At 45.6% G+C, this 27,211-nt stretch overlaps 1 protein-coding gene across 1 annotated transcript in view; it reads left to right on the plus strand.

Moving 5' to 3' along the window:
- LOC115105407 (teneurin-2) overlaps positions 1 to 27,211 on the plus strand; it is a 74,834-nt gene that overhangs the window by 38,820 nt on the left and 8,803 nt on the right. Inside the window, exons 5-20 of the mRNA XM_029627416.2 lie at positions 6,796 to 6,918; positions 9,238 to 9,443; positions 9,683 to 9,878; positions 11,654 to 11,755; positions 12,090 to 12,284; positions 14,241 to 14,441; positions 14,764 to 14,949; positions 18,554 to 18,700; positions 20,607 to 20,817; positions 21,316 to 21,435; positions 21,613 to 21,874; positions 22,213 to 22,480; positions 22,996 to 23,139; positions 23,811 to 24,063; positions 24,182 to 24,202; positions 26,631 to 26,863. Of these exons, the coding sequence (XP_029483276.1) occupies positions 6,796 to 6,918; positions 9,238 to 9,443; positions 9,683 to 9,878; positions 11,654 to 11,755; positions 12,090 to 12,284; positions 14,241 to 14,441; positions 14,764 to 14,949; positions 18,554 to 18,700; positions 20,607 to 20,817; positions 21,316 to 21,435; positions 21,613 to 21,874; positions 22,213 to 22,480; positions 22,996 to 23,139; positions 23,811 to 24,063; positions 24,182 to 24,202; positions 26,631 to 26,863 (2,868 nt within the window). The remainder of the gene's footprint in view (positions 1 to 6,795; positions 6,919 to 9,237; positions 9,444 to 9,682; positions 9,879 to 11,653; positions 11,756 to 12,089; positions 12,285 to 14,240; positions 14,442 to 14,763; positions 14,950 to 18,553; positions 18,701 to 20,606; positions 20,818 to 21,315; positions 21,436 to 21,612; positions 21,875 to 22,212; positions 22,481 to 22,995; positions 23,140 to 23,810; positions 24,064 to 24,181; positions 24,203 to 26,630; positions 26,864 to 27,211) is intronic.

Below are 27,211 nucleotides of genomic sequence, written 5' to 3' on the forward strand. Positions count from 1 at the left end.
GGCGGCGTAGTGTGTTACTGATGGTAGGCTTTGTTACTTTGGTCCCAGCTCTCTGCAGGTCATTCACTACGTCCCCCCGTGTGGTTCTGGGATTTTTTGCTCACCGTTCTTGTGATCATTTTGACCCCACGGGGTGAGATCTTGCGTGGAGCCCCAGATCGAGGGAGATTATCAGTGGTCTTGTATGTCTTCCATTTCCTAATAATTGCTCCCACAGTTGATTTCTTCAAACCAAGCTGCTTACCTATTGCAGATTCATTCTTCCCAGCCTGGTGCAGGTCTACAATTTTGTTTGTGGTGTCCTTTGACAGCTCTTTGGTCTTGGCTATAGTGGAGTTTGGAGTGTGACTGTTTGAGGTTGTGGACAGGTGTATTTTATACTGATAACAAGTTCAAACAGGTGCCATTAATACAGGTAACGAGTGGAGGACAGAGGAGCCTCTTAAAGAAGAAGTTACAGGTCTGTGAGAGCCAGAAATCTTCCTTGTTTGTAGGTGACCAAATACTTATTTTCCACCATCATTTGCAAATAAATTCATTAAAAATACTACAATGTGATTTTCTGGATTTTTTCTTCTCATTTTGTCTGTCATAGTTGAAGTGTACCTATGATGAAAATTACAGGCCTCTCTCATCTTTTTAAGTGGGAGAACTTGCACAATTGGTGGCTGACTAAATACTCCCCCCCCCCACTGTATTTAGAATAACACACCACCTGACAGGCACAGGCACACACAGACACATATCCACTCATATTATTCCCCTTCTCCCTCCGGTATCAGTGATGGAGCAGGGTTGGCGGTTGTCACTTTTATGTGTGGGTTCTGATTGTAGTCATCTGTCCATCATTAGTGACAGGCCATGTGGTAAAACATGTGAGACAGGTGGTAGACGTCCTCAGCCCTGCGTGGCTCTCCTCTCTCCGGGTGAAACCAGTGCTCCATCAATACGCCTAGTCTGTCACAGTTTTTTATTTTTTAAATATCTGCCTCATCAGACTGACTCTGCCCTGGAAAACACGACCCCCAATGTCCCCAAGCCTTTGGAGACTTTGACCTTCATGCTGGCAAAACTTAATGTGCAGAATGAATCCGGTGTATACTGGAGAGAGCCTAACCTGAAATTCCTTCCCTTCCTACTTTGGAGATGAGGCTTTGAGTGAAACTTATTCTCATGCCGCATGTCATGGATGTGTTAGATATTCTATACAATGCACGCGCTTTAAACTGGAGAAAAAACTATCCACAACCCTGAGTCTCTTCATTCTACTCTAAATTCTGCTTCTGGCATACAGAAATGACAATCAAAATTCAACTTTATTTCCATTCCACTTCATTTAGTATTTTTACCTCTCGCTATAAACAAATGCCAGCCTGCATAGTAATAGTAAATTCAGGTCTATTTCGGATTCAAAACAGCAGAGAGCAGAGCACCTTGGCAATATTGCTGGAATGGCCAGCCACCATTGGTGAACTTGGCTGGTTACGGTTAGACGCATATAGTTTGAGCTATACAAGAGCTGCAGCTGTAGAGAGGGAGGCTGAGCATGTGGCCTGACTCCAGATAAAATAATAATAATAATAATAAATAATTGATTGGATTTATATAGCGCTTTTCTACCAACTGAGGTACTCAAGGCGTTTTCTATAGTAGGGGGAAACTCACCTCATCCACCATCAATGTGTACTGTAGCACCCACCTGGGTGATGCACAGCAACCATTTTTGTGCCATTTTCACCACACATCAGCTATCAGGTGAGTGATATATGCCAATTAGGAATGAGGGGAATAAGTAGGTGGCCATGATGGAATGGGGCCAGGTTGGACATTTTGACATGACACCGGGGTTAACACCTCTACTCTTACGCTAAGTGTCATGGGACTTTTAATAACCATAGAGAGTCAGGATACCTGTTTTAACGTTCCCTCCACAAGAAGGCACCCTACGCAGGGCAATGTCCCCTTCATTGCCCTGAAATGGGGATATCCTTAGACCAGAGGGAAGAGTGCCCCCTACTGGCCCTCCAAAACCACTGTAATCCTGTCCTATGTTTCTTCCGAGATACCTGCCTTTCTATGGAGTTTGTCCTAGCCACCGTGCTTCTACATCTGCATTGCTGTTTGGGGTTTTAGGCTGGGTTTCTATACAGCACGTTGTGACATCGGCTGATGTAAAAAGGGCTTTATAAAATACATTTGATTGATTTGACTTCAAGCAGCATCTGATCTCCCATCCAGGGACCGACAGAACCGACCCTGCTTAGCTTCAGGGGCAAGCCAGCAGTGGGATGCAGGGTGGTATGCTGCTGGCATATGTGTGGATGTTCTCCCTGGCTCTCCTTCATGAGACCGATAGGGGTATATAACGCTGTCACACAAATTGTCTCCTCAGCACTTGCACATGGGCAGGATGGTGACATGGTCCATTTGGAGTCGGTGAAAGAGTAAGAGAGAGAAACTCATAACACGAAGGTTGTAATTATAGAAGAAAGAAAAGGTGTCTGGGGGACCGATGGTTGGGCTCAGGGATTTTGACAAGCGGAGTGGAATAGATTGGATCCATCTCGTCACGCTGCTCTTCACACCCACATCTCGCCCTCGCAGAGGGGGGTCGCGGGGGTTGCTGGTGGGGTGGTAATCCTTTTTAGATTCCATGGGTCTGCAGAAAGGGTGATGATCAGACAACAAAATGGCTCCGCAGCACAGTCATGTCGCATCATCTCTCAGAGGCTGGGGTCCCTCAGTGGTCAAGGATAGAGCAGCGGATAAGATACACACTGTGGAGGGATTGGAGAGAATGCTGCAGTGGGGATGGATAGACCCCAGAAAGGGCTGCTGTTATTGGCTTGGCTTTTCATTGTTAGGAGAGACACTGTCGATTTCTCGTAGTCACACATTTGTATTCACAACAGTGTTGCTAGAAGCTGTGAACGACAAATCAAACAGACTTCAAAGATGGAAACACGCCGGGAGATCAGTGGGAATAAAAGCTTTTTATTTCACAGTGCTCTTTTTTTGTGTGTGTTTGTGTGTGGCAGAGTGTTGGTGATTTGAGTTTGTGTTGATAAGTGTGTGACTTATATGGTATGTGTGTGTGTGTGTGTGTGTGTGTGTGAAAGTTGGAGCCTAACGTCTGTGTTTACACACCTATAATTTGAGTTGTCTCTCGGGGATGGGGGATGGGTGGTGGTGGTGCTGCACAGACTGCACACCTGCTTTTAACTTCCTGTAATCCTGTCCTCAGATTGCTGTGAACTGCCACTTAGTTGCATCAGTCAGAGGAGGTGTGGCACCCAGGGAGCAAGGCCCACGGCTGTTTTCATTACCGGTTCATCAGAGGCTGGTCCTGCCAGGGGACCAACCGAGCAGACCTGAGCTCTACGCTCCTCCATCACATCACATCACATCACGGCCCATCCTCATCCCCAGCACGGCCTGCTTTCCTTTCCTCAGCCGGCCCGGCAAGCTCCCTCCCCTGGCCCCTGGGTCTGCTCCACTTTGTAGTTGAACTTCAAAGCCTTTAGACTTAGCTGTGTTTGCGTTTGCAGGAGAAATCCCCTGGAGGGAGCAGCTCACATGGGGGTATTACAAGAATAAAGGCTTAATATTCGGGAATCTTTTTTGTTGTTGTTGCCACACCCAGTCTCGGGTCCTCAAACTGAGGACTCTTCACCTGTTAGATTCATAGAATTCATCAGACTCCCCAGACCAATGTATTACAACTTGATCTTTTTTTGGGATCGTCACATTGAGTTTTGATACATAACCACTGAAGTGAGTGGTAGCCAATAATAAATAATTATACTGCATTAGTCCACCGGGGGGTATCTCTCTGTGCTGTTCCTTGATGATGGATGTGACCTGAAGTTGGAGCGTCTTGCTCCTGCAGCAGAGACCGTGACGGGGAACTCACAGTGCCTTCCCGGGAGAGTTGAGGTCATCTCTCAGATTAGTACTTCTCTAGGTAATGTTATACATCACTTTGAGGAGGTGAATTATAGATAAAGATTACATAAATTGTTATGCACCATCTCATGAATTTCTCATCTAACACATTTTCTGTTAATTATTCATGTTTATTGCAGGGCCGAAAATGAGTTTGTGGAAGATTTCCCCCAGATGTGATTAAGCAGTCTTAAGTGCATTGAAGCGACAGAGAGTATTTAACCCTTGCCATGCTGGTTCATTGACAGACTGATGAACCACTGATTACCTAGCTTACATTGCTTTACACGTACAGTATATGTGTATCTTTAGAGAGGCCTGCAGAAGACCGTGTGTTGTACCGAAAGAAGCTGGAGAGGGAGGAGGAACCCGAAGGCGAGGATTTATTAATGCCTCGGCAGAACTTGGGTTCTTGTTCAGAATTAACTGAGGATGACCAACAGCTTGAGGGGCCCGCCTGTCATTTAGGTTTATTTTTACTGTCTCTTCGCCTCATTGACAAGCTTTTTATTCAATCAGCTAATGATTATCTAGGTAAACCTTGGGAGTTGTACAGGCAGCATGCAGACCGCAGTAAGCAGTGCAGTGCTGCAGCTGTTGTCTTTGAGCTAATGTATGCAAAGTGCCTGTTTCTCTGATCCTTTTTCTACACTCATCCCCATGGGCACATTTATAGTGTGCATAACTATAGCTGCACAGCCAGCCTGATTGTTGTTTCTTGTGTTTAAATGTAGGGTGACTGTGTGCACGCCGTGAGGAGATGGTTTGAAAATAGTCATGGAGAAGTGCTATTTTTAGAATGGCATCATTTGATTGTTGTTAAATGATCTAATACAATTAGCAATTGATTGTATGTGGCTCTTGGCACCATCCTGAATTGAGGAAGGTGGCGCCATTGCTGTATAGAGGTGTGTCTCGCTGCAAGACAGAGTCGATATGCAGTTTGGCTCCCCATGCATAGACCTTATCAAAAATTCCCCTTTGAACTCTGGTTTATAGCAAGGGTGCCCTCTACAGGCTGAGTAGAAAGACATGGGTTTCTTGCCAGCATCGACAGAAATGCAGTGAATTGTGTCCCATTAGACAAAGCTTTCGGAGAGAGCTTATTATTGATAACGTTCCTGGACTTCTTTGTCCCTGATCTGTGCCAGGATCAGCAGCAGCAGCAGCCCAATGTCTGGATAGCAAAGTGTATCTGGGACAGAGGCCTAGTGACTGCTGTGGGAGAAAAGAAAGGCTGCAGAGAGAGATGAATGAAGGAGACGTGGAGATGGAGGTAGATTGAAGGAGAGAGATTGTGGCAGATAAGCAGATAGAGGAGAGAAGAGCGAGAGTAAATGGAGATAGTGAAGAAAGGCTGCTCCCATCTCTGTGACGATAGAGAGGTTGACAGTGGAGTGGCACAGGAGCATAGCCTGCCTGCCCACAAGTTAAGCTGAACAGCTCAGACAGGAGCTATACTGAGGGGCCCATCCTGCTCCATTCCTTCTCCTCAGCCTACTGTCTGCCTCAGCCCTGGGGTGGGGGGGGGGGGGTAGCTGGGATAGTAGGGCACAGATGAAGGTGAGTCATTAACACTGATACTGCATACGTCTGCATCTTCGCGCGCGTGCATGCGTGTATATGTTTGCGTGCGTATGCTTGTTTGCATACTGCTGTGCCTGTACATACCAATGTCAGTGTGTGTGCTGGTGTGCATCCATGTGGACTAGGGTAAGAGGGACTGGGTAGAATATTAAGACCCCCTCGGCCTCTCCCCACGTAGCCGTTTGTAGAGTAGATTTCATTTCTACCCCTGTTATGAACAGCCATTGGACCACTCTGCATGTTGTCATGTAGATGACCTTAGGACCTCTGACTGACAAAACTACTGTTCCTTATATTATCATAGAGAGCGGCAGGTAGCCTAGTGGTTAGAGCATTGGGCCAATAACAGACAAGTTGCTGGCTCGAATCCCCGAGCTGACAAGGTAAAAATCTGTCGTTCTGGCCCTGAACGAGGCAGATAAGCCACTGTTCCCCGGTAGGCCGTCATTGTAAATAAGAATTTGTTCTTAACTGACTTGCCTCGTTAAATAAAGGTACAATTAAAACAATTATAAAATAAGAGTGTTGATCTGTCTGACTTGTTGTTGTGAGGTTGACGTGTGCTTCAAGCAGATACCATCCCTGTCCCAACCTAATAGCTACATTTTGGGGAATTTTGATATACCTGAATGTTCTACTCTCTGGGTTTCGCTCTGTGCAAAAGGTCATTTGCAGCAGTAATTGGAGTTCTGGGGAGTAGATGAAAAATTGCTGAGATATTAATCCAAGGTCTTTTACTAGCGATGGAATGTACGAGCTGATTAACTCAAGAAGAAGAGTTATCTTTGCCACTTTGTCACTAAATTCAAAGCATTTTATATATATTTTTGTTTTATTATTATTCAGATTCAGCCTATTTGTCTCTTTTTAATCAAGATTTAGGATGTCCCAGCATTTAATCCAATATACAGGAAGGTATGAGACAAAGCCAACTCTATCATGGCTGTTTAAAGAGTTTTCTCTTGAGTATTGGGATGAAGTGATTTACCTAAAGGCCATTGTGATTAAGTAGTGAAGTGAGAGGCTTATTAAACTGTTCTCCTGGGCTGTGGGCTTCCAGTCCACCTGTGTGGGCAAGCTGCCTGGCCATTGTGGCCAGCCCAACCCAGCACAGCTCAACAGCCCAGCTCTGTGTATTAGTGGTATATACACTACAATATTCACACTATGGTATTGTGCTCTCTATCGCTCTCTCTCTCTCTATCTCGCTCTCTCTTTCTCTCTCTCTCTTTCTCTCTCTCTCTCTCTCTGTGTCTCGATCAGTTCTGAATCTGCTGGGGCTCAACTGGCAGCTGAAACCGGCCGATGGTCACCTGATCAACAACGGACTGAGCACTGGCCTGCCGGGCAGGAGCGACGTGGCAACAGTGCCCTCCGGAGGCAGAGGTAAGAACAGCCAGAGTCCGCACAGCTACCGCCCCTGGCCATGGTGCTGAAACCCTCCACTACACTACACTGGGGCAGCATGGATAACTGGAGACTGTACTGGGGGTTCTAACAGCTAGTGAGGCTCTGGCTGTTCTGGTAGCTCTGGGCTAGAGGTCTGGTTGCTCTGGGCTAGATTTGTTTATGAATGGAGGGAAGGATGTAGTGGAAATCGACAACCTGCTAATGTGCAAGAACGAAGAACAGAAGTCCCTGGCTTTCATTTGTTAATGAACAAATTATAACGAGTTCTCCCTTTTCTGCTGTCTGGAGTGTTTGAATTATAGTGAAGCTTACCCCGTCTGGTGCAAAACTCCTAATAGAATACTAATCACATCAACAGAGCTTACACAGGTTCTATTAAAGGAGCGTTGCCAATTGCATTAGAATTTGGGTTATTTACCTTGTGCTTTGAAGTTTGCTGTCGGAGCGCAATCAAAGGATGGCACAAGGCTGACCATCCGTCCGCCATAGTGCATGTAATGCCTCATTTCCCTTGTGAATTAGTAACACATTAGAAAGGAAGCCTTCAGCCCTCAGATAAATATTTAGTAATTCCTCACACATACCAATGCACATTTGTTTGATTGCTGTTAAAACACCATATCACTCCCTTCGGTCTGTAGAATTTGCTGGCCGCGTCAGAGGCATGTCTTAATTTAGGAGGACTGTAACGACACATTCCATCTAATCCAACTAGAGGAGGCGTAGTGTGGGCGGAAGGAGCTGTGAAATCGCTCTCGGAGACTCGAGCTGTGAACTCGTCCTCTGAAGTGTTTTTCCAACAGCGTGACGTTGGCTTTGATGGAGGGCCTCTGGAGTGGCTCTGAGGAGCCGCCAAGCATGGGCTGTCTGATGAGCTGACACACCCGCACACACACACACACACACACACACACACACACACACACATAAACGCACACACACACACACACACACACTGCATGTCTGGGCCAAGCTAGTTTGTTTAAGCCAGACGCTGAAATTGAGCGTTTGAATTTGCTGGGCTTCATGTAATTAGAGAAGGTTGTGGAAAGGACAAGATATGAGTGAGAGCACATCTGTCATCTGTTGGGAATGGCATCAAACGGCTCTCTACTGAGAGATACAGCAGTCGCGTTGGGTTCTCCGGGGTTTGGCAGCACTGGGAATAGTTTTTCATAAGACTGTGTTGTGAGGCAGACCTCCAGACTAAACGGTCGATGCCTCCCTAACCTCCAGGGCTTGGATCCTGGTGTCTAGATGAGTTGAGGTCACTCTGCAGTAAAGACATAGAGAGGGAGCTGTGAGACTGTGCTGGAGGCGAGCCAGAGCATTGTGGTTAGTGTGACTCTCTCGCTGTGTGTCTGTGATCCTCACTGTCAGGAGGACAGTTGCAGATCTGCCTGATGTATTCAGGAGGAATAACACCCCTGCTTTAATACTGTGGGAGGAACAGATCGCTACCTAGGACCTCATCTCTTTCTCTCTGTATCTCCCTTCACTCTCTCTCTCTCTCTCCACCCCATTCTTTCTTTATCTCTCTCCCGCATCCAATATTAATACAGCCAGAGTTTTCTCAGCTAGGAAAATAAACTATTTGGGGTTAACTGCTCAAAACCAGAGAGGGATAGCAACCTTTGCAGTTATAGTTAATACTAGGAACTTCCTGTTCCTGCATCAATTTCTCAAGCGTTTTTTGTTTTTAAGGGGAGATGCAGTATGTTGCACCACAGATGATGGTGGACTACGATGATTTAGCAAAGTCCTCACTATTGTCGACCCCCTCAGTCCCATGAGAGCTGCATGATAAACAGGTCTGGGAATACGGTAATCCCCCTCGGAGGGAGGAGGAGAATGGTAGCAGACCTTTAGTTCCTCACCAGTCCCCATAGGGAAAAGGAGCTACAGGAACTGTGTGACGCCGCATCCTACAGCACTACAATGTAAACATGAATCTAAAACCCTTTTACAGTGTGAGATGATTAATAGTGTTGTAAAATGCACACCTTAGTAAAACAGCATCTGTATGTTGGTTTTTCCCCCCGCAATGAAACACAAATATTTGCATGGCCTCTCCATGAGCTGGAGACATTGACTTTCCTCTGGGTTTTATCACAGCAGAGGGGTTATTTCGACAGAGATCTGAGGTAAACTCACAGGGGCCTTTACCTTGGATTTGGTATGTCTAGCCTACTCTTTCTCTCTTCTCTCTTTCACTCACACCCTCTCTTTCTCTCTCTCTCTCTCTCTCTCTCTCTCTCTCTCCCATCCCCATTCCCTCCTCCGTCTCTCTTTCAGGACCATGGGTGTACAGGAACAGTAGTATAAGTACAGGTGAGCTGGAGGTAGGTCGGCGGGTGAGCCAGGACATCCCCCCAGGAGTTTTTTGGCGCTCCTTACTACACCTCCGCCAGCCCCTGTTCCTCAAGTTCAACATCTCCCTGGGCAAAGATGCACTCTTTGGGGTGTACATCCGCAAGGGTCTGCCCCCCTCCCATGCACAGGTACCCAGCAATGGCCATCTATATTGTTTTAGACCTAGATAGGTCATGTTTTAGACCTGGATAGGTCATGTTTTAGACCTGGATATAGCTATCATAGAAGTATATTACATATGTCACAGATATGTTATAGACCTTGACATTAATTCCACCTGAATTTAATAAACCGGGTTTATTAAGCAGAATTGACTACTTCCTGCCGTGCCCCTTCCTTCCTGACTAACCCTGTTCTCTCTGTTCAGTATGACTACATGGAGCGTCTGGACGGGAAGGAGAAGTGGAGTGTGGTGGAGTCTCCTCGGGAGCGCCGCAGCATCCACACGGTGGTTCTGAACGAGGCCATCTTTGTTCAATACCTGGACCCTGGCACCTGGCATCTGGCCTTCTACAACGACGGCAAGGACAAGGAGTCTGTCTCCTTCAGCACCGTGGCTCTAGGTGGGTGCTGTTATTGTATTTCCCTGCTCTATATCTCTGTTTTCTCTTCGTAAAGGCAGGGAAACCATTTTTGGATTCTGGTAGCGAGTAACACCTCTGAGTGAGTTCTACAAATGCACCATTCCAGGTTTGCAGCCCTGTTGGTCAGTTCGGGTTAGACTGATATTAGTAGTGAACTCTGAATGTGTTGGCAAGGTTGAGTGGGAGAGATTGAGTTGTAAAAGATGTATGCCTGTGGAGTCCTCTCCGTCTGTAAGCTGCATTTAAAAAAATCTATAATCAAGTCAGTCAGTTAAGAACAAATTCTTATTTACAATGACGGCCTACCAAGGAACAGTGGGTTAACTGCCTTGTTCAGGGGGAGAATGACACATTTCTACCTTGTCCGCTCGGGGATTCGATCCAGCAACCTTTCGGTTACTGGCCCAACGCTCTAACCACTAAGCTACCTGCCGCAGCTGTCACACAGTTCACCATCGTGTAACAGTAAACAAGCGTGCAACAGCTGAGAACAAGAAAAGAAAAAAACACATACATTTTTGCACTTGCTTTGGTTTTGAAGTTTTCATGACTGTCAGGAGCTCCCCCGAAGAAAAACACTATCTCTACACAGCACACAGGCAGTCTCTGCTGCAGTAAAGGCATGAAACAACATCTTTTGATTTAGAGATGAGTTGAAATGATAACCAGTGATGAGAAAGACTGGTCTGAAGGATGATGCTACTGAAAGGAGAACAAAGGGCAACAGAACAGGGCGTGGGCTTAAACTTGACTAAAAGGGAGGGGAACGGGAGCTGAGACGAATGGGTTGGCTTGGCTACTGGCTACATTGATATGCACAAGGTCAAAGTGGAGCTTTTGTCTTCAACAGTAGACTCTCTTAGTACATGAATACACATCTGCTCATTATTCATTTGCCTTATATGCTTCCATGAACCTCTAATCCTCCGTGGGGAGGCACACAGGACATGCAACAGTGGCAGCAACATACAGTGGTGGAGTAGCCTCTGCCACTGGCGTACTGCCGTAGGGACACTGAGTGATTGAGGCAATTATATTACAGTAATTGTACTTAACTGAGCAGTGGGGATGAGTAATGTTGTAATGGGGGAGGTTTTCACTTGTGGCAGGGGGGAGGGGGGGGTGGAGGAGGGAGGGTTGTTTGAGGACATTTGGGGTGTGCTAAAAAATAGTTTTGGTAAGCTGAATCGTTTGAATAATGTGTTAAGACGTCACGCCACAGAGGCGTTTTTGAATGATCTGCTAATGGATATTTACAGAGAATTCTTTTAATAAAAAATGACTGAATCGCAAAAGCTCACCTGTCTTCACCTGTCCTCTTAATACTGAGCTGTAGTCTTTGCATGAAGCTGTACAGTATATGTTGACATGCCCCCAGGAGCTGCCCCCTTTTTCCAGTAATGTCAATGTCAATGTGTTCACACCATTCTAGTGCTTCATTGTATTCTTCCATCAAACACTTGACGTTCTGCATTCAACTCTTATTGGCACAGACTATTATATTAGCTATAGAAAGAGTCGCAGGTTCAGCCGCCAGTGGAACGTTAATGACTGTTAATTATTCAGACGCATCTAATTATGAACGGTAAGGAGGGAAGAGGTGATGAGGGAGGAGGTCTGCCTCATCAAAACAGGAGAGGGATCAAACAGAGGGAGGTGAGAGGAGTGGGAACAATCGCATCCTATATCATATCATATCTCATATTTTGGTTGTAATTACTTGTCTGTTTTCAATGATTTCTGTTCGATCATAGATTCAGTGCAAGAATGCCCGCAGAATTGCCATGGAAACGGAGAGTGCATGTCGGGCGTGTGCCACTGCTTTCCAGGATTCCATGGCATGGATTGTGCCAAAGGTATGTACTTTGGTATCACTGCGCTCGGCTGTCAAGTTGTGTATTCTGTAGGTATATTTCGTCATCGTTTTGAGACATGTCCAATAGGATCGTCTCAACGTAAGTGACTCAATAATGATATATTAAAATGAAGCATCACTCAAATGTATATTGTGGAATATTTCACCCCTACCTTGATCCTGGTAACAAGAGCCACCATGACTTGTTTGAGTCCAATCTCAACATAAGTGATTATCTAGTGAAATAAAATGGAGCATGACTGAAATAGGACCTAAAGCCCATGTCTTTCACCTTGTCTCCCTTTGCTGTATCTCATCCCTGCCACGTTGTCTAGCTGCCTGCCCGGTCCTGTGCAGTGGCAATGGCCAGTATGACAAGGGCTCGTGTATCTGCTACAGCGGATGGAAGGGTTCAGAGTGTGACGTCCCAGTGGGCCAGTGTATTGACCCAGTTTGTAACGGCCGTGGCACCTGCTCCGAGGGCTCCTGCACGTGCTCTGCAGGTTACCGCGGCGACACCTGCGAGGAAGGTAGGGTGTACAGCGCTGTAGATCACGCGCACACTTGTTCACGCCCACTCTCAGACAAACACACACACACACCTGCCTTCAGGGAGATTCACAATGTAGTGCCATATTATGTTTCAAAATGTATGAGACTGCAGTGATATACACTGAGTGGACAAAACATTAGGAACACTTGCTCATTCCGTGACATAGACTGACCAGGAGAATCCAGGTGAAAGATATGATCCCTTAATGATGTCACTTGTTAAATCCACTTCAATCCGTGTAGATGAAGGGGAGGACACAGGTTAAAGAAGGATTTTTAAGCTTTGAGACAATTGGGGTGGCAGGGTAGTCTAGTGGTTAGAGCAGTGCAACCGGAAGGTTGCAAGTTCAAATCCCTGAGCTGACAAGTTACAAATCTGTCGTTCTGCCCCTGAACAGGCAGTTAACCCACTGTTCCTAGGCCGTCATTGAAAATAAGTATTTGTTCGTAACTGACTTGCCTAGTTAAATAAAGGTAAAATAAAAAAATTAAAAATTGAGACATGGATTGTGCATGTGTGCCATTCAGAGGGTGAATGGACAAGACTAAATATTTAAGTGCCTTTGAACGGGGTATCACTAGGTTCCTGGCGCACCGGTTTGAGTGTGTCAAGAACGGCAACACTGCTGGGTTTTTCACGCTCAACGGTTTCCTGTGTGTATCAATAATGGTCCACCATCCAAAGGACATCCAGCCAACTTGACCCAACTGTGGGAAGCATTTGGGTCAAAAATGGGCCAGCATCCCTGTGGAACACTTTTGACACCTTGTGGAGTACATGCTCTGACAAATTGAGGCTGTTCTGAGGGCAAAGGGGATGCAACTCTAGATTAGGAAGGTGTTCCTAATGTTTTGTGTACACAGTGGGGTCTGAAATGATTGACACCCTTGATAATGATGAGCAAGTATTGTCTGTATAAAATAAATAGTTCAAATACAATACAATAGCTTTTTGTATCATGCCATCAGACCAAAGCTCCAGTTCCAATCCAAGAGCTCTTTGGCCATGCACACCAGGGTGGGTTTGGCGTCAAAATGAGAACGCATTATCAGAAAATAATATTTGATGTTATGGGGCTATTTTGCTGCCGCTGGTCTTTGGGGGGCTCTTATTAAGGTCAACGGCATCATGAACTTCATGTACCAGGATATTTTAGCCAAAACCCTTCAAAAAGGAAATGGTTAATTGGTGGACTTGAAACCCATTAAAAACCTGCTGTTTGAATTGAACAGGGCAGTTCGAAGGATATCGGTGATCTAGAAGGATTCTGTATGGAGGACCGGTCAAGGGTCCCTCCCGGTGTGTTCTCCAATCTCATAAAACATTTTAGAAAAAGACTCTTTTATCCTCACCACCTGAAGTGTTGAAAACAGGGGTGTCAATCATTTTGACCTACCTTTTTGAGAATTGTTTTTAAATGGGTTGTTCAACAAAAACCTCTTTCTCTGAGCAGTTCTGTTCGTATAAAAAATAATATAATATCCTTTGCATACAATATAGCTCAGTATTTAAATGATTTATTTTACACGGTCATTTTTGCTCAACTTTGTCACGGTCGTCAATCATTTCAGACCCCCACTGTACATCAGAAAGGTTATTACGGGAATGGAATCTCTTCTATTGATCCCGCTTTTAAATAATTGCCCTGGAGCTGATTCATTCACTTATGTTCTGATGGGTTTTCTGCTCATCTGGGATGAAGTGGAGTTGGAGCCAAAAGTAGGGTAAGTAGAGAAGCGAGATGTGTGATGGCAGAGTAGAGAGAGTTCTAGTTATACGAAGGGACTGAGAATACATCAGAAATGGCCATTTTGCCTCCTTTCTTTCAGAATATTCCCTACTTTAAGTATATTCACTATTCACTACTACTGCTACTACGTTTTTGTTAGGTGCATTGACGTCATGCCTCTGTTTCTTTCTATCTGTGTATCAGTGGACTGTCTTGACCCAGGCTGCTCTGACCATGGTACCTGTGTGAGTGGGCAGTGCCACTGTAAGCCAGGCTGGGCCGGCCCGCTCTGTGAGCATCCCAGGGCCCAGTGCCCAGACCAGTGCCACGGACACGGTGCCTTCATACCCGACACAGGCATCTGTAGCTGCGACCCAAACTGGATGGGACCAGACTGCTCCATGGGTAGGTAATACCACACACACCTTCCCCTCTGTAAGCTCAGTTGGTAGCGCATGGTGCTTGCAATGCCAAGATGGTGGGTTCAATACCCGGGACCACGCATGCATGTCTGTTGCTTTGGATAGAACGTCTGCTAAATGGCATATATTATACTACTTCTCTCACTAGTCTCTACAACTCAGAAAGACACTCAACACACACCATGGCCACATCTCTTTGTGACTACCTCCTCTGTGAAACCCATCCATTTCCCTGTGTCCGTCTACTGTACTGCTTCCCTCTCCTGTTACTGTGCTCATGTGCCTACATGTGTGTTTCTCCACAGAGGTGTGCTCGTCGGACTGTGGCGCGCACGGCCTGTGTGTTGGCGGTGTGTGTCGCTGTGAGGAGGGCTGGACAGGCGCCGGGTGTGACCAGCGTGTCTGCAATCCGCTGTGTGTGAAGCACGGGACATGCCGGGATGGGAAGTGTCAGTGCCAACAGGGCTGGAACGGAGAGCACTGCACCATCGGTATGCATCCGGCCAGCCAGCCAGCCAATCAGCCAACACCCTGGCACGCTAACACACACAGCGGTATCATGCTTCTATCTTCCCACCATACTAACTCTCAGCCAAAGAGTGGAACTGTCACTACCCCCACATGTTTAAAAGATGCATCCTTTATGCTGCATCCTTTATGCTGCATCCTTTATGCTGCATCCTTTATGCTGCATCCTTAATGCTGCATCCTTTATGCTGCATCCTTTATGCTGCATCCTTTATGCTGCATCCTTTATGCTGCATCCTTTATGCTGTATCCTTTATGTTGTCTTAACCATATACCTTGGTTGGATTATGAGGAGGTACCGGCAGTCCATAGCCGCGGGAAATAAAAACATATATATATATATATATATATATAAAATTATAACAGAAAAAAGTATATATATATATATATATATATATATATATATACTTTTTCTGTTATAATTTTTTTATTAGTGAACTCGGCCTTTATTAATTCTGTATGAGCGGGGAAAAATACTTGTCAGCAAAGCGGAGAAAAATACTCCTCAGCACCAAACCCTACCCCCTCAACAGCACCCCTAACACAAAACATCTTCCCGTAGCCATGTCCAATGTGTCTCTTTCTATGATTATAGAAAGAGCATTCTAAACTGGGTGGTTCGAGCCCTGAATGCTACGTTGTTTCGTGCTTGAGAACAGCCCTTAGCGGTGGTATATTGGCCGTATACCACACCCCCCTCTGGCCTTATTGCTGAAGTATAGCACTCAGCAGCAGATATTTCCACCAATGCTGATGAGTGCCCTCCTTTCCTGCTCTGCTCCTTCATGCCATTAAGAAGCTCTCCCATTCATTTGGAATGGTTTCTCCAGTACAGTGCAAATGTTTCATCCATGACCAAAGTACTCAGCCACATCTATTTGCAGCCTCGCCCCTACAGCCTAGTCACCCACTCTCCGGTGGAGAAGGCTGGGCAGCAGGCCTCTTGGTGCTCCCTTAAGGCGTCTGCATGCTTTCCATCCAAAACAGTTCGGAACAGATTGTGCATTTTTGTGACGTTTTTGTTCTTTTTGGTCTTCGTCAAGGGTTTTTCCTGCTTCGTGCGCACTTTTTTTTTGGCTCAAGGCAAGCCCAATTTTGGTAGCTGAAGTCTACGCCCCTTCGTCGGTCATTGGTCAACAGTAGGGAATCTTCAATGAAGGGTTTATTGTCATTCTACGATAGATTATTATTTTTCATGCACATTTTTTCACTTGAGAAATACTGCACCAGACATCTTAGTTAGATGTTAAATGCCGGGACTAAGAGTTAATCAACAAGAACATCAAAATGAATGACAGATTTCATGAGTTATCATAGATTAATTCGGACTATTTTGAGGACGTGTATACTGGCTACGGCTTCTCAAGATGGACAAACAGTACTATTGCAGCTTTTTTCTTGTTTTTCAAGCGAACGTATTTTAAGGGAGTATGCCAGCACACTCATTTGATTTGCCTAGCCTAGTTTGGCTAGGTGCCAGCCGAACCGAAGCATGTGGAAGCCTTAAGACCCACTCAGCCTCCCTGGGAGCCAACAGAGAGGGACAGCCACTCTGCCCCCTCATTCTCCCCCAGAGTGCTCTTGAGTGCCAGAGGGCTTTATTTTCCTATTTTCCTCTCTTTATCTTCCTCCCATCTGATGAGAAAAACACCTCCCTGGGGCTCCACTGTGGGCTGTGTTGTTAGAGCTGTGCTAGCTCCCGTTCTCTGTTCATTATGTGTCTTTCTCTTAGTGTTGGACAGTTGAGTTTGAAGGAGATTTATCTCTCCTATTTACCTGTGATGAACCACGCCATGTTAAGAATCCCACTTTGTCCTCCACACACGAGTAACGTATCAAACCTGCCTATTTTGGTTTCTTGCAGACTTTTGGGAAAGCTTGGAACAAGGTATTGTATTTGGACAAGAGGTGATCTGATGTGTACAGTTAATTCCCCACGCCTCAAACAGACCACTCTCTTGTGTAGAAGAGGGATGTAGAGGGTTCATTTAGTATTGTGAAGTGTTGAGTAGTGTTTGTACTCAATGTCTTAGTGGTAGCTGGTGTTTTAGAGTTCCAGTAGAGTGATGCAAACTCTCATTTGCTAGTATCCCCAATCCCTATTGGTCCCTCATATTGGGATATTCAGCTAGTGCACCCTTTCTACCACTTCCTAATATTGGTTAACCCAGATGGTCAGATGGTACCATTTATATGTTTAACTAGTCTGTCCACGACAGATGAACCAAAACCTCATAGACTTAACATTTGGATCCATTGCCTTGATTTCTCTCTTGTGCTTTGTTAAGCATAGGACTATTGTGTGTCAGTTTGTTCCTCCTGTGTTCGTTTGCGACTGTCGGCCTGTCAGTCCATCTATCTGTCTATCAACGTCTTGTTGTAGACACACAGTTAGGTGGAAGTGTACGTTAGCGTTGCTACTCCATGTTAAGTGGGCTCAATGGAGACCGATCGGCAGCTATTTCTGCTGCAGCAGTCTGCTCCCTCCATGGGAATATTAATGGCCTTGGCCTTCTAGCTGCATCTGCCCAGCAGTAGGTAGAATACTAATAGATGAGTTGGACCAGTGAAGCTGCATGCTCATCCCTGCTGGGAGAATACTAATGACTGTACTGCTCCACATCGGGACAGGACGGCGGACATGTTGTTAGGAGGCTGGCTTAAATTAAAGGTTAATATGGTTTAATGAGATTTTAGTCTGTTCGGGGGGGGGGGGGGTCTTAATGTTAATCTTGACGTTTCCTAATTTGACGAAAGTGTCTGATCTTCTAAATCCAGTTTATGGATTCATATTTATCACTTCTTCATATATATTTTTTTTTTCAGTGAGGTTTGCTCTTTTGACTTTTTGGTGATGGTAATTCGTGGGTACACCATCGGCGAGTTTACAGTCCAATACCTCCGACTGCCTGGTCCCATACGTCTGGTCTCCTGTACAGACTGTACTACACCACTGAGACAGATGTCCCAGCAGCATTCATCATGTCCTCTTCATTAACCTAGCCTGGGAGAATATTACATCTGCTGAGGGGGACTGCAGTCATCGGTGATGTGTAGCATCTCTCCTGTTCTCCCTCCCTGTTTTCAAAGTCTAGGTGGCTTGTAATCTCATCAGTTTTGCCTAATCAAATTCTCTCATGAGGCAGCATTACAACCCAGACAGCCTCCAGAGGCAAATCAACCACTGCAAATGAATTGGCTGTGAACTTGTGTACTTTCTTTTATTGAATACTTTTAGCTATGAATGGATATTGAACAAAACAATTTACCGCATGCCAAAGCCCTCCCTTTTGCCTCTAGGGTATATATTGTAGCAGTATGAAATCCACATCCACAAGAAGAGAATTGTTGTGATGAGATGCAATCCCCTTGCCATGTAATTAATCAATCAATTTTATATTTTTATGCCCTTGTTGTGTGATGCAATGGTAGACAGAGACTAAATATATGAAGTTGGTGTGCTGCTCTCCCTTAACTGACACAAGTTACTATGTCACTATTACTGATCGGTCCTCTCCTCTGGTCCCTGTCCACTCCTCCTCTATTTCCCTCCTCCCTCTCTCTCAGACGGGTGCCCGGGCCTCTGTAACGGGAATGGCCAATGCACCCTGGGACAGAACAACTGGCACTGTGAATGCCACACTGGCTGGAGAGGACCTGGCTGCAGCGTTGCCATGGAGATCTCCTGTGCTGACAACAAGGACAACGAAGGAGGTGAGTGTGTTGAAGAGGTGAAGGATCGCAGCACAGGAAGGCAGGCGCTGAGCTTTGTAGATTTGCCTATGAAAAATTATACCCTGATTTTGAACCAGCTGTGGCGGAGTTACAGTATTTGTGCAACTGTACTGTTGATTTGGTCTAGATTTTGAGTCAGTTTATTTCCTAATAATAGCAGTGTCTCTCAGGCGTGACAATTACTTGATTCTCCCTGATGAGCAGCAGTCAGCCAGACAGCCAGACAGCCAGTCAGCCAGACAGCCAGACAGCCAGACGCCTGCCCAGGTTTCTCTGAGAGGTTTCCTCCCAGTGAGTGTTTTTAGCGGATCAAAGAGGTGTGATTGCGGGGCTAGTGCTATCAGGTCTGAATGGCCCCATTATGGCATCCTTCTGTCGGTGTGAGCTAGCACTGAGAGGGCTGGGGAGAGAGGAGAGGCTGGTTGAATCAATGCCTCCTCCTCCTCCTCCTCCTCCTAAGAGCATGTGGGGATCAGTGACCTAGAGTTTGCTGAGATGGATGCCCATATTATTTCCTCTCCCTCCCTCCCTGGTGGGAGATGGAGTGACCCCCTCCTGTGACCATTTGTGAGAGGATCAAAGAGGCCTCGGCAATAGATGCTTTTCACAGGGCAAGCAGCAGCTCTGAGCAGTCAGACAGTCAGCCTCAGTCAGCATGTCAGGGCAGGGTTATCTAACATGAAAATGATACCCAGGTGTATTTTTCCTTGATTAACGGCTAAGTAGTTTGCAGAGGCCAGAGCTGTGTCAATTTTAAAGAGCGCTTTCTCTGTGGCATGTCATGCAATTGAGGATGCCTGTCGCCAAGGAAACGGGTGGTGATTGAACAGGTGTCTTAATGCAGCCCCTGGAAGCCTTTAATCTTTCATCTCCCCCGTCTGCGTCTGAGCAATAAGGTCATGGGCTCCGAGGACAATGGGTTTTTAAACATGGCTCACTTGAACAGCCCTCCATTACCAGACTGGCTCAGTGCATGTTTCAATGTGTGACTGGCTGGCTGCCTGGCTGCCTAATTGGCTGGCTGATATGGTTAATCCAATCGTCTTCCTTCTTCCATGGAGATGTTGTGTCATACTTCCAAGTCGCGTCCTTAATCCGTAACACTCTCGCTGTGTATGTATGTCTGTCTGTGTGTTTATCAGTCTCCCTCCCTCTCTATTGTCTCTGTCTGGGTTTTATTTCACCAAATAATACCTGAAAGATCAAACGGAAAATGTGTACAAAGTCTCTGAAAGTAGTTGGCAGTGTTTGTTTTGGCAGGTCTGAAGCGGATGGGAGGTGTAAGGGAGGGAAGGAAAATAGAGGCGGGTGAGTGCACGCGCGTGCTTGTGTCGGGCGCGTAAAGAGAGATGAAAAGGAGGAGACCCCCCCACAGGGTTGTGCGTTATGTCCCGTTTGACTTTGATGCCAGTGTTATTGGGTTTGATTAAAAGGAGGACATGCAGGCACTGTGCCGGGGAGCAGGCTGCAGAGCACCACTTCTAAAGGAGAACCTGGAGAAAATACAACACCACACACACCCGTCCTAATGAAAATAGAGCGTTAGATGAAGAGCTCAATTATAACTGTCTCATGAAACAATCAGGAGAAGAATGGAAAGGGATTATACATGTTGAATCAGGCACACGTTGTGGTTCACATGGACACAGTGTAGAGGGCACCCCGAATGCTAAACATGCCATGTCTTTGAATATGAAATTCCATTTCGACTGTCGTTTCTTCGTGGCACTGTTTTCTCAGCTCTGCTCCTGCGTGAGCAATCATCTTGTTCTGTTCTGCCCAACTGCAAGAGGAACAATTTGACATGAAGAATGCCGTTGAATCCTTATTTAGCTGCGGCGCTGTCTGTCTGTCCAGATGATATCTCTGTGTTTCCCCCGTGCAGACGGACTGACAGACTGCATGGATCCCGACTGCTGCACTCAGAGTCTGTGCCTGACCAATCCACTGTGTCTGGGAGCAAGGGATCCACGGCAGATCATCCAGCAGAGCCAATCACCATCCCTAAAAGTCCGGTCATTCTATGACAGGGTCAAGCTACTGGTGGGGAGGGATGGCACCCACATCATCCCTGGAAACAACCCCTTCAACTCAAGGTAGTGTACCCATCTGTCCATTTCACTTCCTTGGATGGAATCAACTAGCTATGCAATAGATATCAGCATTTGTAAACTGGGTGGTTCGAGCCCTGAATTCTAATTGGCTGACAGCCGTAGTATATCAGACCGTGTAACACGGGTATGAAGAAACATTTATTTTAACTGCTCTAATTACGTTCTTAACCAGTTTATAATTGCAATAAGGCACATTGGGGGTTTGTGGTATATGGCCAATATACCATGGCTAAGGGCTGTAAGAACAGCCCTTAGCCATGGTATATTGACCATATACCACACACACCCCCCGGGTCTTATTGCTTAAATATATATGAGAGTTTCAAATATATCCAAAAGTGTATTTTTCTGTCACTAAGTAATTACCACTGACTTTGACAGCAATTCATTGAGATTTTAGGATCACTTGCTGTGACATCATCTTCATGCCTTAGCAGTCAGTTAGGAAGCAACTGTATCTTCTTTCACCTCCTCTTGCAGCCTGGCATCGTTGATCAGAGGCCAGGTCCTGACCACGGACGGGACTCCCCTGGTAGGGGTCAACGTGACGTTTGTCAAGTACCCTCACTATGGTTACACCCTGACTCGACAGGACGGCACGTGAGTGACCATTTGGGTTTTGAATATGACAATGACTACCATTTTTGTTCTTTTTCTTTTTGTATTAATGGGTTTACTGTATGTCCCTTAGTTCCCCCATGAATTACAAACATCTTAGAGTGAAAGGAGGACCGTGTGGATCAATGTCTTTATAACACCCTGTCTTTGTTCCTCTAGATTTGACCTGGTGGCCAATGGGGGTGCGTCTCTGACCCTGCACTTCGAGCGAGCGCCGTTCTTGAGCCAAGAGCGCACGGTGTGGCTGCCCTGGAACCGGTTCTATGCCATGGACACGCTGGTACTGAAGACGGAGGAGAACACCATCCCAGCCTGTGACCTCAGTGGCTACGTCCACCCTGACCCCGTGGTGGTGGCCTCACCCCTCTCCTCCTTCTTCAGCTCCCATCCTGCAGAGAGGCACATCATCCCTGAAACTCAGGTACTTACTGTACATACATTCAGTAGCTCTCCCTCTAGCTGTCTCTGTCTGTTACTTTCTTCTCTCTCTCTCTCTGTCTCTCTCTCTCTCTCTCTGCTTACAACTTTCCACCTGAGAACAGGGATCAATCCCTGCTTCCAACCTTGCCACTGTTTCTAGCATTTGCCTGTCTCCCTATCTCATGTCATTACTGTCTGAATGAAGTATCAAACCACTATTTAAAATATATATATATATATATATTAGCATACTCTCTCTCTCCCTCCCTCTAGCTGTCTTTGTCTGTTACTTTCTTCTCTCTCTCTTCCACTAACTCCCTCTCTCCCTCCTCCTCCTAGGTGGTTCATGAGCAGCTAGAGATCCCAGGTACAGGTCTGAAGCTGTGCTACCTGAGCTCTCGTGCTTCGGGGTACCACGCCCTGCTGAAGGTGACCATGACTCAGACCCTGGTGCCCCTCTCCCTGGTCAAGGTGCACCTGATGGTGGCCGTGGAGGGGCACCTCTTCCAGAAGTGGTTCCACGCCTCTCCTAACCTGGCCTACTCCTACATCTGGGACAAGACGGACGCCTACAGGCAGAGGGTCTATGGGCTGACCCAGGCTGCTGGTGAGTGGCAGTGTGAGATTCTGTAGTGTTTGGATTAGGTTTTGTCGGTTATGTTAGATGTAACTGTGTATCTCTATCTGTCAAGACACAGGACCGTGCCATCTATTACCGCAACAAGCTGGCAGAACTTCTGTTGTGGCTTCCTGACAAAAGAAAGCCACAACACAAGCGTTTAATTAAGTTGACACCTACACAGTAAGATACTGTGTGGTGCTGTGTAGGTGTGAACCATGCATTGACAGAAACACTATGTGATCACACTGCATACGTTTCTCCCTACGCACACGTCTCATTAAATCTCACTCGCTTGATTAACATTCTTGCGGAAGCAGGCTAAACCTGATGCATTCGTCCACGCGTACGTGTATTGCATTTGATTCCTGTGGTCATTGAGAGTACATTTAATGCATCCAATGACGGTGCGCGCTATGTAGTGTGATGACGCCCTGTGTTACTTTGAGGTGGTGCTAAAGTGTGGATGGGGAGGAAAAGTTCTATTCTCTCTTTTTCTACAGTGTCAGTGGGGTTTGAGTATGAGACGTGTCCCAGTCTGATCCTTTGGGAGAAGAGGACAGCGGTGCTGCAGGGTTACGAGCTGCTACCGTCCAACCTGGGGGGCTGGTCCCTGGACAAACACCACGCCCTCAACATTGCCAGTGGTACGACCTACAGCCTTTTAAAACGCACTTAGAACATTTTAGAACGAACCTCACTCACAGCAGGACAGATCATTTACACGTGTGTGTTATCTTTTGTTAGTGTTGAGAAATGTTTTTTTATTTAAAAAAAAAAAAAATTATGGTGTAACTACATTAAATGGTCACTGAAACCAGACGACGTCTTGGAAAGCATGAATGAATGTTCAACATCCAAGTAGTCGTGTCTTTTTCTTGTCTCGCATCTGTATATCAATGCAGTGCCACTGAGGATCTCCTAAAACAGTGTTCTTTCGCCTCCATGTTTGACAGCACCCCGTTTCCACTGAAAACCAATGGAATAGTCCTGTGCCCAGGCAGTGACAGACAGGGGGACAAGCAGGGAGTCAATAAGATGAAAAGCACTAATAGTATACCTCTCTGACTCTCACACCTTCACACTCACTCAGTTTCTATAGCAACAGTTTGAACAGTATTATTGGATTACTTTATTGTTTTATTTTTAGGTACACAGGGAATTGAAAGTCTAAAATGATAAGTAAGTCAATATTAAGATAGAGGCTGATTAAAAAGTGACACTGGGTCTTTGTTCCCTAGCTCTCGTCACGGCGTAGATGTAAAGTTTAGGATCTAAAAGGATATTGTTTTGAATCGGAATGCCTCTACTGTTTCAGGGATCCTGCATAAGGGCAGTGGGGAGAACGTGTTTGTATCAGAGCAGCAGCCTCCAGTCATCAACAGCATCATGGGGAACGGGCGCAGGCGCAGTATCTCTTGCCCCAGCTGCAGTGGTTTGGCTGAAGGCAACAAGCTGCTGGCCCCCATGGCGCTGGCCTGTGGGGGGGACGGCAGCCTGTATGTGGGAGACCTCAACTTCGTCCGCCGGGTCTACCCCACTCTGAACACCACAGCCGTGCTGGAGCTCAGGTAGGTTGGCAGACATGACGGATGGACAGAGGTTATCATTGGGGGAGGGGATGAGTAACATGATAGGTGGAAACTAACAAGGTTGTTTTCTTTTGTTTTTGTTTTTGTTTTTGTCCAGAAATAAAGACTTGAGGCATGGGTAAGTTATGTTCGTGTGTCCTCTAGGGCTGACCCCATTTAGTCGACTGGTCGATTGTTTGGTCGATAGGCTGTTGATTTCTTTCGTCGAACAGCAGCAAACAAAAATAAAGAAATGATGTCGTACAAGACACCTGTCTGAGTGGACTAATCTATTGTGGAGGCCGCGGGGATGACACAGTCCATCACTCTAAGACATGTGCTGCTGAAAATATATATGGTTGTATTAAGTAAGATCAATGGTGCAACACTAATAAAAATGATATTATTTTATAACAATTCTCCGGCTTGGGTAGCGGTCGCTGTCCGCGGTTCTGAAATAAATCACTGCGCTGTTGAATTGGTGCCTTTTCCTAGACCATGTTGCTATGTGAACAATAGCAAAGTTAACCAGCATATTGGTGTTGAGAACAATGGGCGGAGACAGCAGGGGAGTTAGGAGAGGAGAAAACAGCCCTTGCCTTTGTTGTCTAAGGCGAGAGGAAACCCCAACTTAATTAGGTCTATAATCAATAGCGTAACTGTTAAATGTGCCTGGCTTTATAAATCATCAATATATTGTACATTTTTACAGTGAATTCGGTAAGTATTCAGACCCCTTGACCTTTTCCACATTTAGTTACGTTATAGCCTTTATTCTAAAATTGATTGAAGAAACACATTTCCTCATCAGTCTACACCCCCCAAAACAAATTGAGCTCAGGTGCATCCTGTTTCCATTGATCATCCTTGAGATGTTTCTACAACCTGATTGGAGTCCACCTGTGGGAAATTCAATTGACTGGACATGATTTGGAAATGTGATGCATGTCAGAGCAAAAACCAAGCCATGAGGTCGACGGAATTGTCCTTAGACCTCAGAGAAAAGATTGTAGATGCACAGAACTGGGGAAGGCTACCAACAAATGTCTCGAACATTGAAGGTCCCCAAAAATATAGTGGCCTCCATCATTCTTAAATGGAAGAAGTTAGGAACCACCAAGACTCTCCCTAGAGCTGGCTGCTTGGCCAAACTGAGCAATTGGGATTGAAGGGCCTTCCTTGGTCAGGGAGGTGACCAATTTACTTATGTAAATGTGATATTTCATTTTTTATTTTTTTATTTTTAACATTTCTCAACCTGTTTTTGCTTCGTCATTATGGGGTATTGTGTGTAGATTGATGAGTGAAAAAAAACTATTTAATCCATTTTAGAATAAGGCTGCATTTTTTGCAAAGTTAAAAAAAACATGACATGTTTTTCAACAAAAGTTGACACCTACTCATTCCAGGGTTTTTCTTTATTTTTACTATTTTCTACAATGTAGAATAATAGTGAAGACATCAAAAAAATGAAATAACACATATGGAATCATGTGTTAAACAAATCAAAATATATTTTATATTTGAGATTCTTCAAAGTAGCCACCCTTTGCCTTGATAACAGCTTTGCACACTCTTTGCATACTCTCAACTATCTTCATGAGGTAGTCACCTGGAATGCATTTCAATTAACAGGTGTGCCTTAAAAGTTATTTTGTGGAATTTCTTTCCTTGATGCTTTTGAGCCAATCAGTTGTGTTGTGACATGGTAGGGGTGGTATACAGAAGATAGCCCTATTTGGTCAAATACCAAGTCCATATTATGGAAAGAACAGCTCAAATAAGCAAAGAGAAACGACAGTCCATCATTACTTTAAGACATGAAGGTCAGTCAATCCGGACAATTTCAACATTTCAAGAACTTTAAAAGTTTCCACTCGGGAGCCGCAGACGTCGTCTGCAGAGTGAAGAAAAAGCCGCCAACAAGTGCTCAACATAATATGCTGAGCACTTGTTGGTTGCTCTGTTCCACTTGTTAGCTGCTTTTTCTTCACTCTGCGGTCCAACTCATCCCAAACCATCTCAACTGGGTTGAGGTCGGGTGTGTGCCTTATGTGTGTCACCAGCAAAGCACCCCCACACCATCACATGTGGGAACTTTTTCAAGACTGTTGGAAATGCATTCCAGGTGACTACCTCATGAAGCTGGTTTGAGAGAATGCCAAGAATGTGCAAAGCTGTCATTAAGGCAAAAGGTGGCTACTTTGAAGAATCTATAATATATTTTTATTTGTTTAACACTTTTTTTGGTTACTACATGATTCCATATGTGTTAATCCATAGTGTTGATGTCTTCACTATGATTCTACAATGTAGAAAATAGTTTTAAAAAAAGACAAACCCTTGAATGAGTAGGTGTGTCCAAACCTGGTACTGTAAGTACTCAGACCCTTTACTCAGTACTTTGTTGAAGCACTTTTGGTATCCTCCAGCTTGGTAACATTGCCTGACATACAGCTTTAGCAAAAGTGATGGTTACCTGTATGTCATCTCTCTTGTATTCCTATAGTCTCAGTCCTTTGAGGGATTATCTATCTAGAATATTCTCTAATGTCCTACCTACCTAGGAACAACCCAACACACAAGTACTACCTAGCGGTGGACCCGCTGTCTGGGTCGGTCTTTCTCTCGGACACCAACTCTCGACAGATCTACCGCGTGCGCTCACTGACCGGCGGGCGGCAGTTGTTGGACAATGCCCAGGTGGTGGCTGGGACCGGCGAGCAGTGTGTCCCCTTCGACGAGGCCCGCTGTGGGGACGGGGGTAAGGCCGCGGAGGCCACACTCATGAGCCCTAGGGGTGAGTTCCAGGGGCATAGTGTATCAACTCTTACTGTGGAGGTGACAGTGACTGAAGCCTTTCCTTATTTTAGAGATGCTCTGCTCCTCAGATCCACACATCTAATTTCCATCAGGATTATTTAGTTATATCTGACTGTTACTTACAGTCTGTCACTTATACCCCCTTGTAGGAAACACTCATATTGTGTGATTTTACACATGTTCACCTGCTATTCTTTTGGGGTCTTTAGCTGTCACTCAGTATCTATCTAGTGGTGTCCTCAGGAGAGAGGGTGTATGTAAACGAGTGATTTGCAATTTGTTTGTTCAGAGCAGTGACCTGGAACAGAAACAGCGGGTCTTCTTG

Source organism: Oncorhynchus nerka, linkage group LG22, assembly GCF_034236695.1.
Source record: "Oncorhynchus nerka isolate Pitt River linkage group LG22, Oner_Uvic_2.0, whole genome shotgun sequence".
NCBI classification, from domain to species: Eukaryota; Metazoa; Chordata; class Actinopteri; order Salmoniformes; family Salmonidae; genus Oncorhynchus; species Oncorhynchus nerka.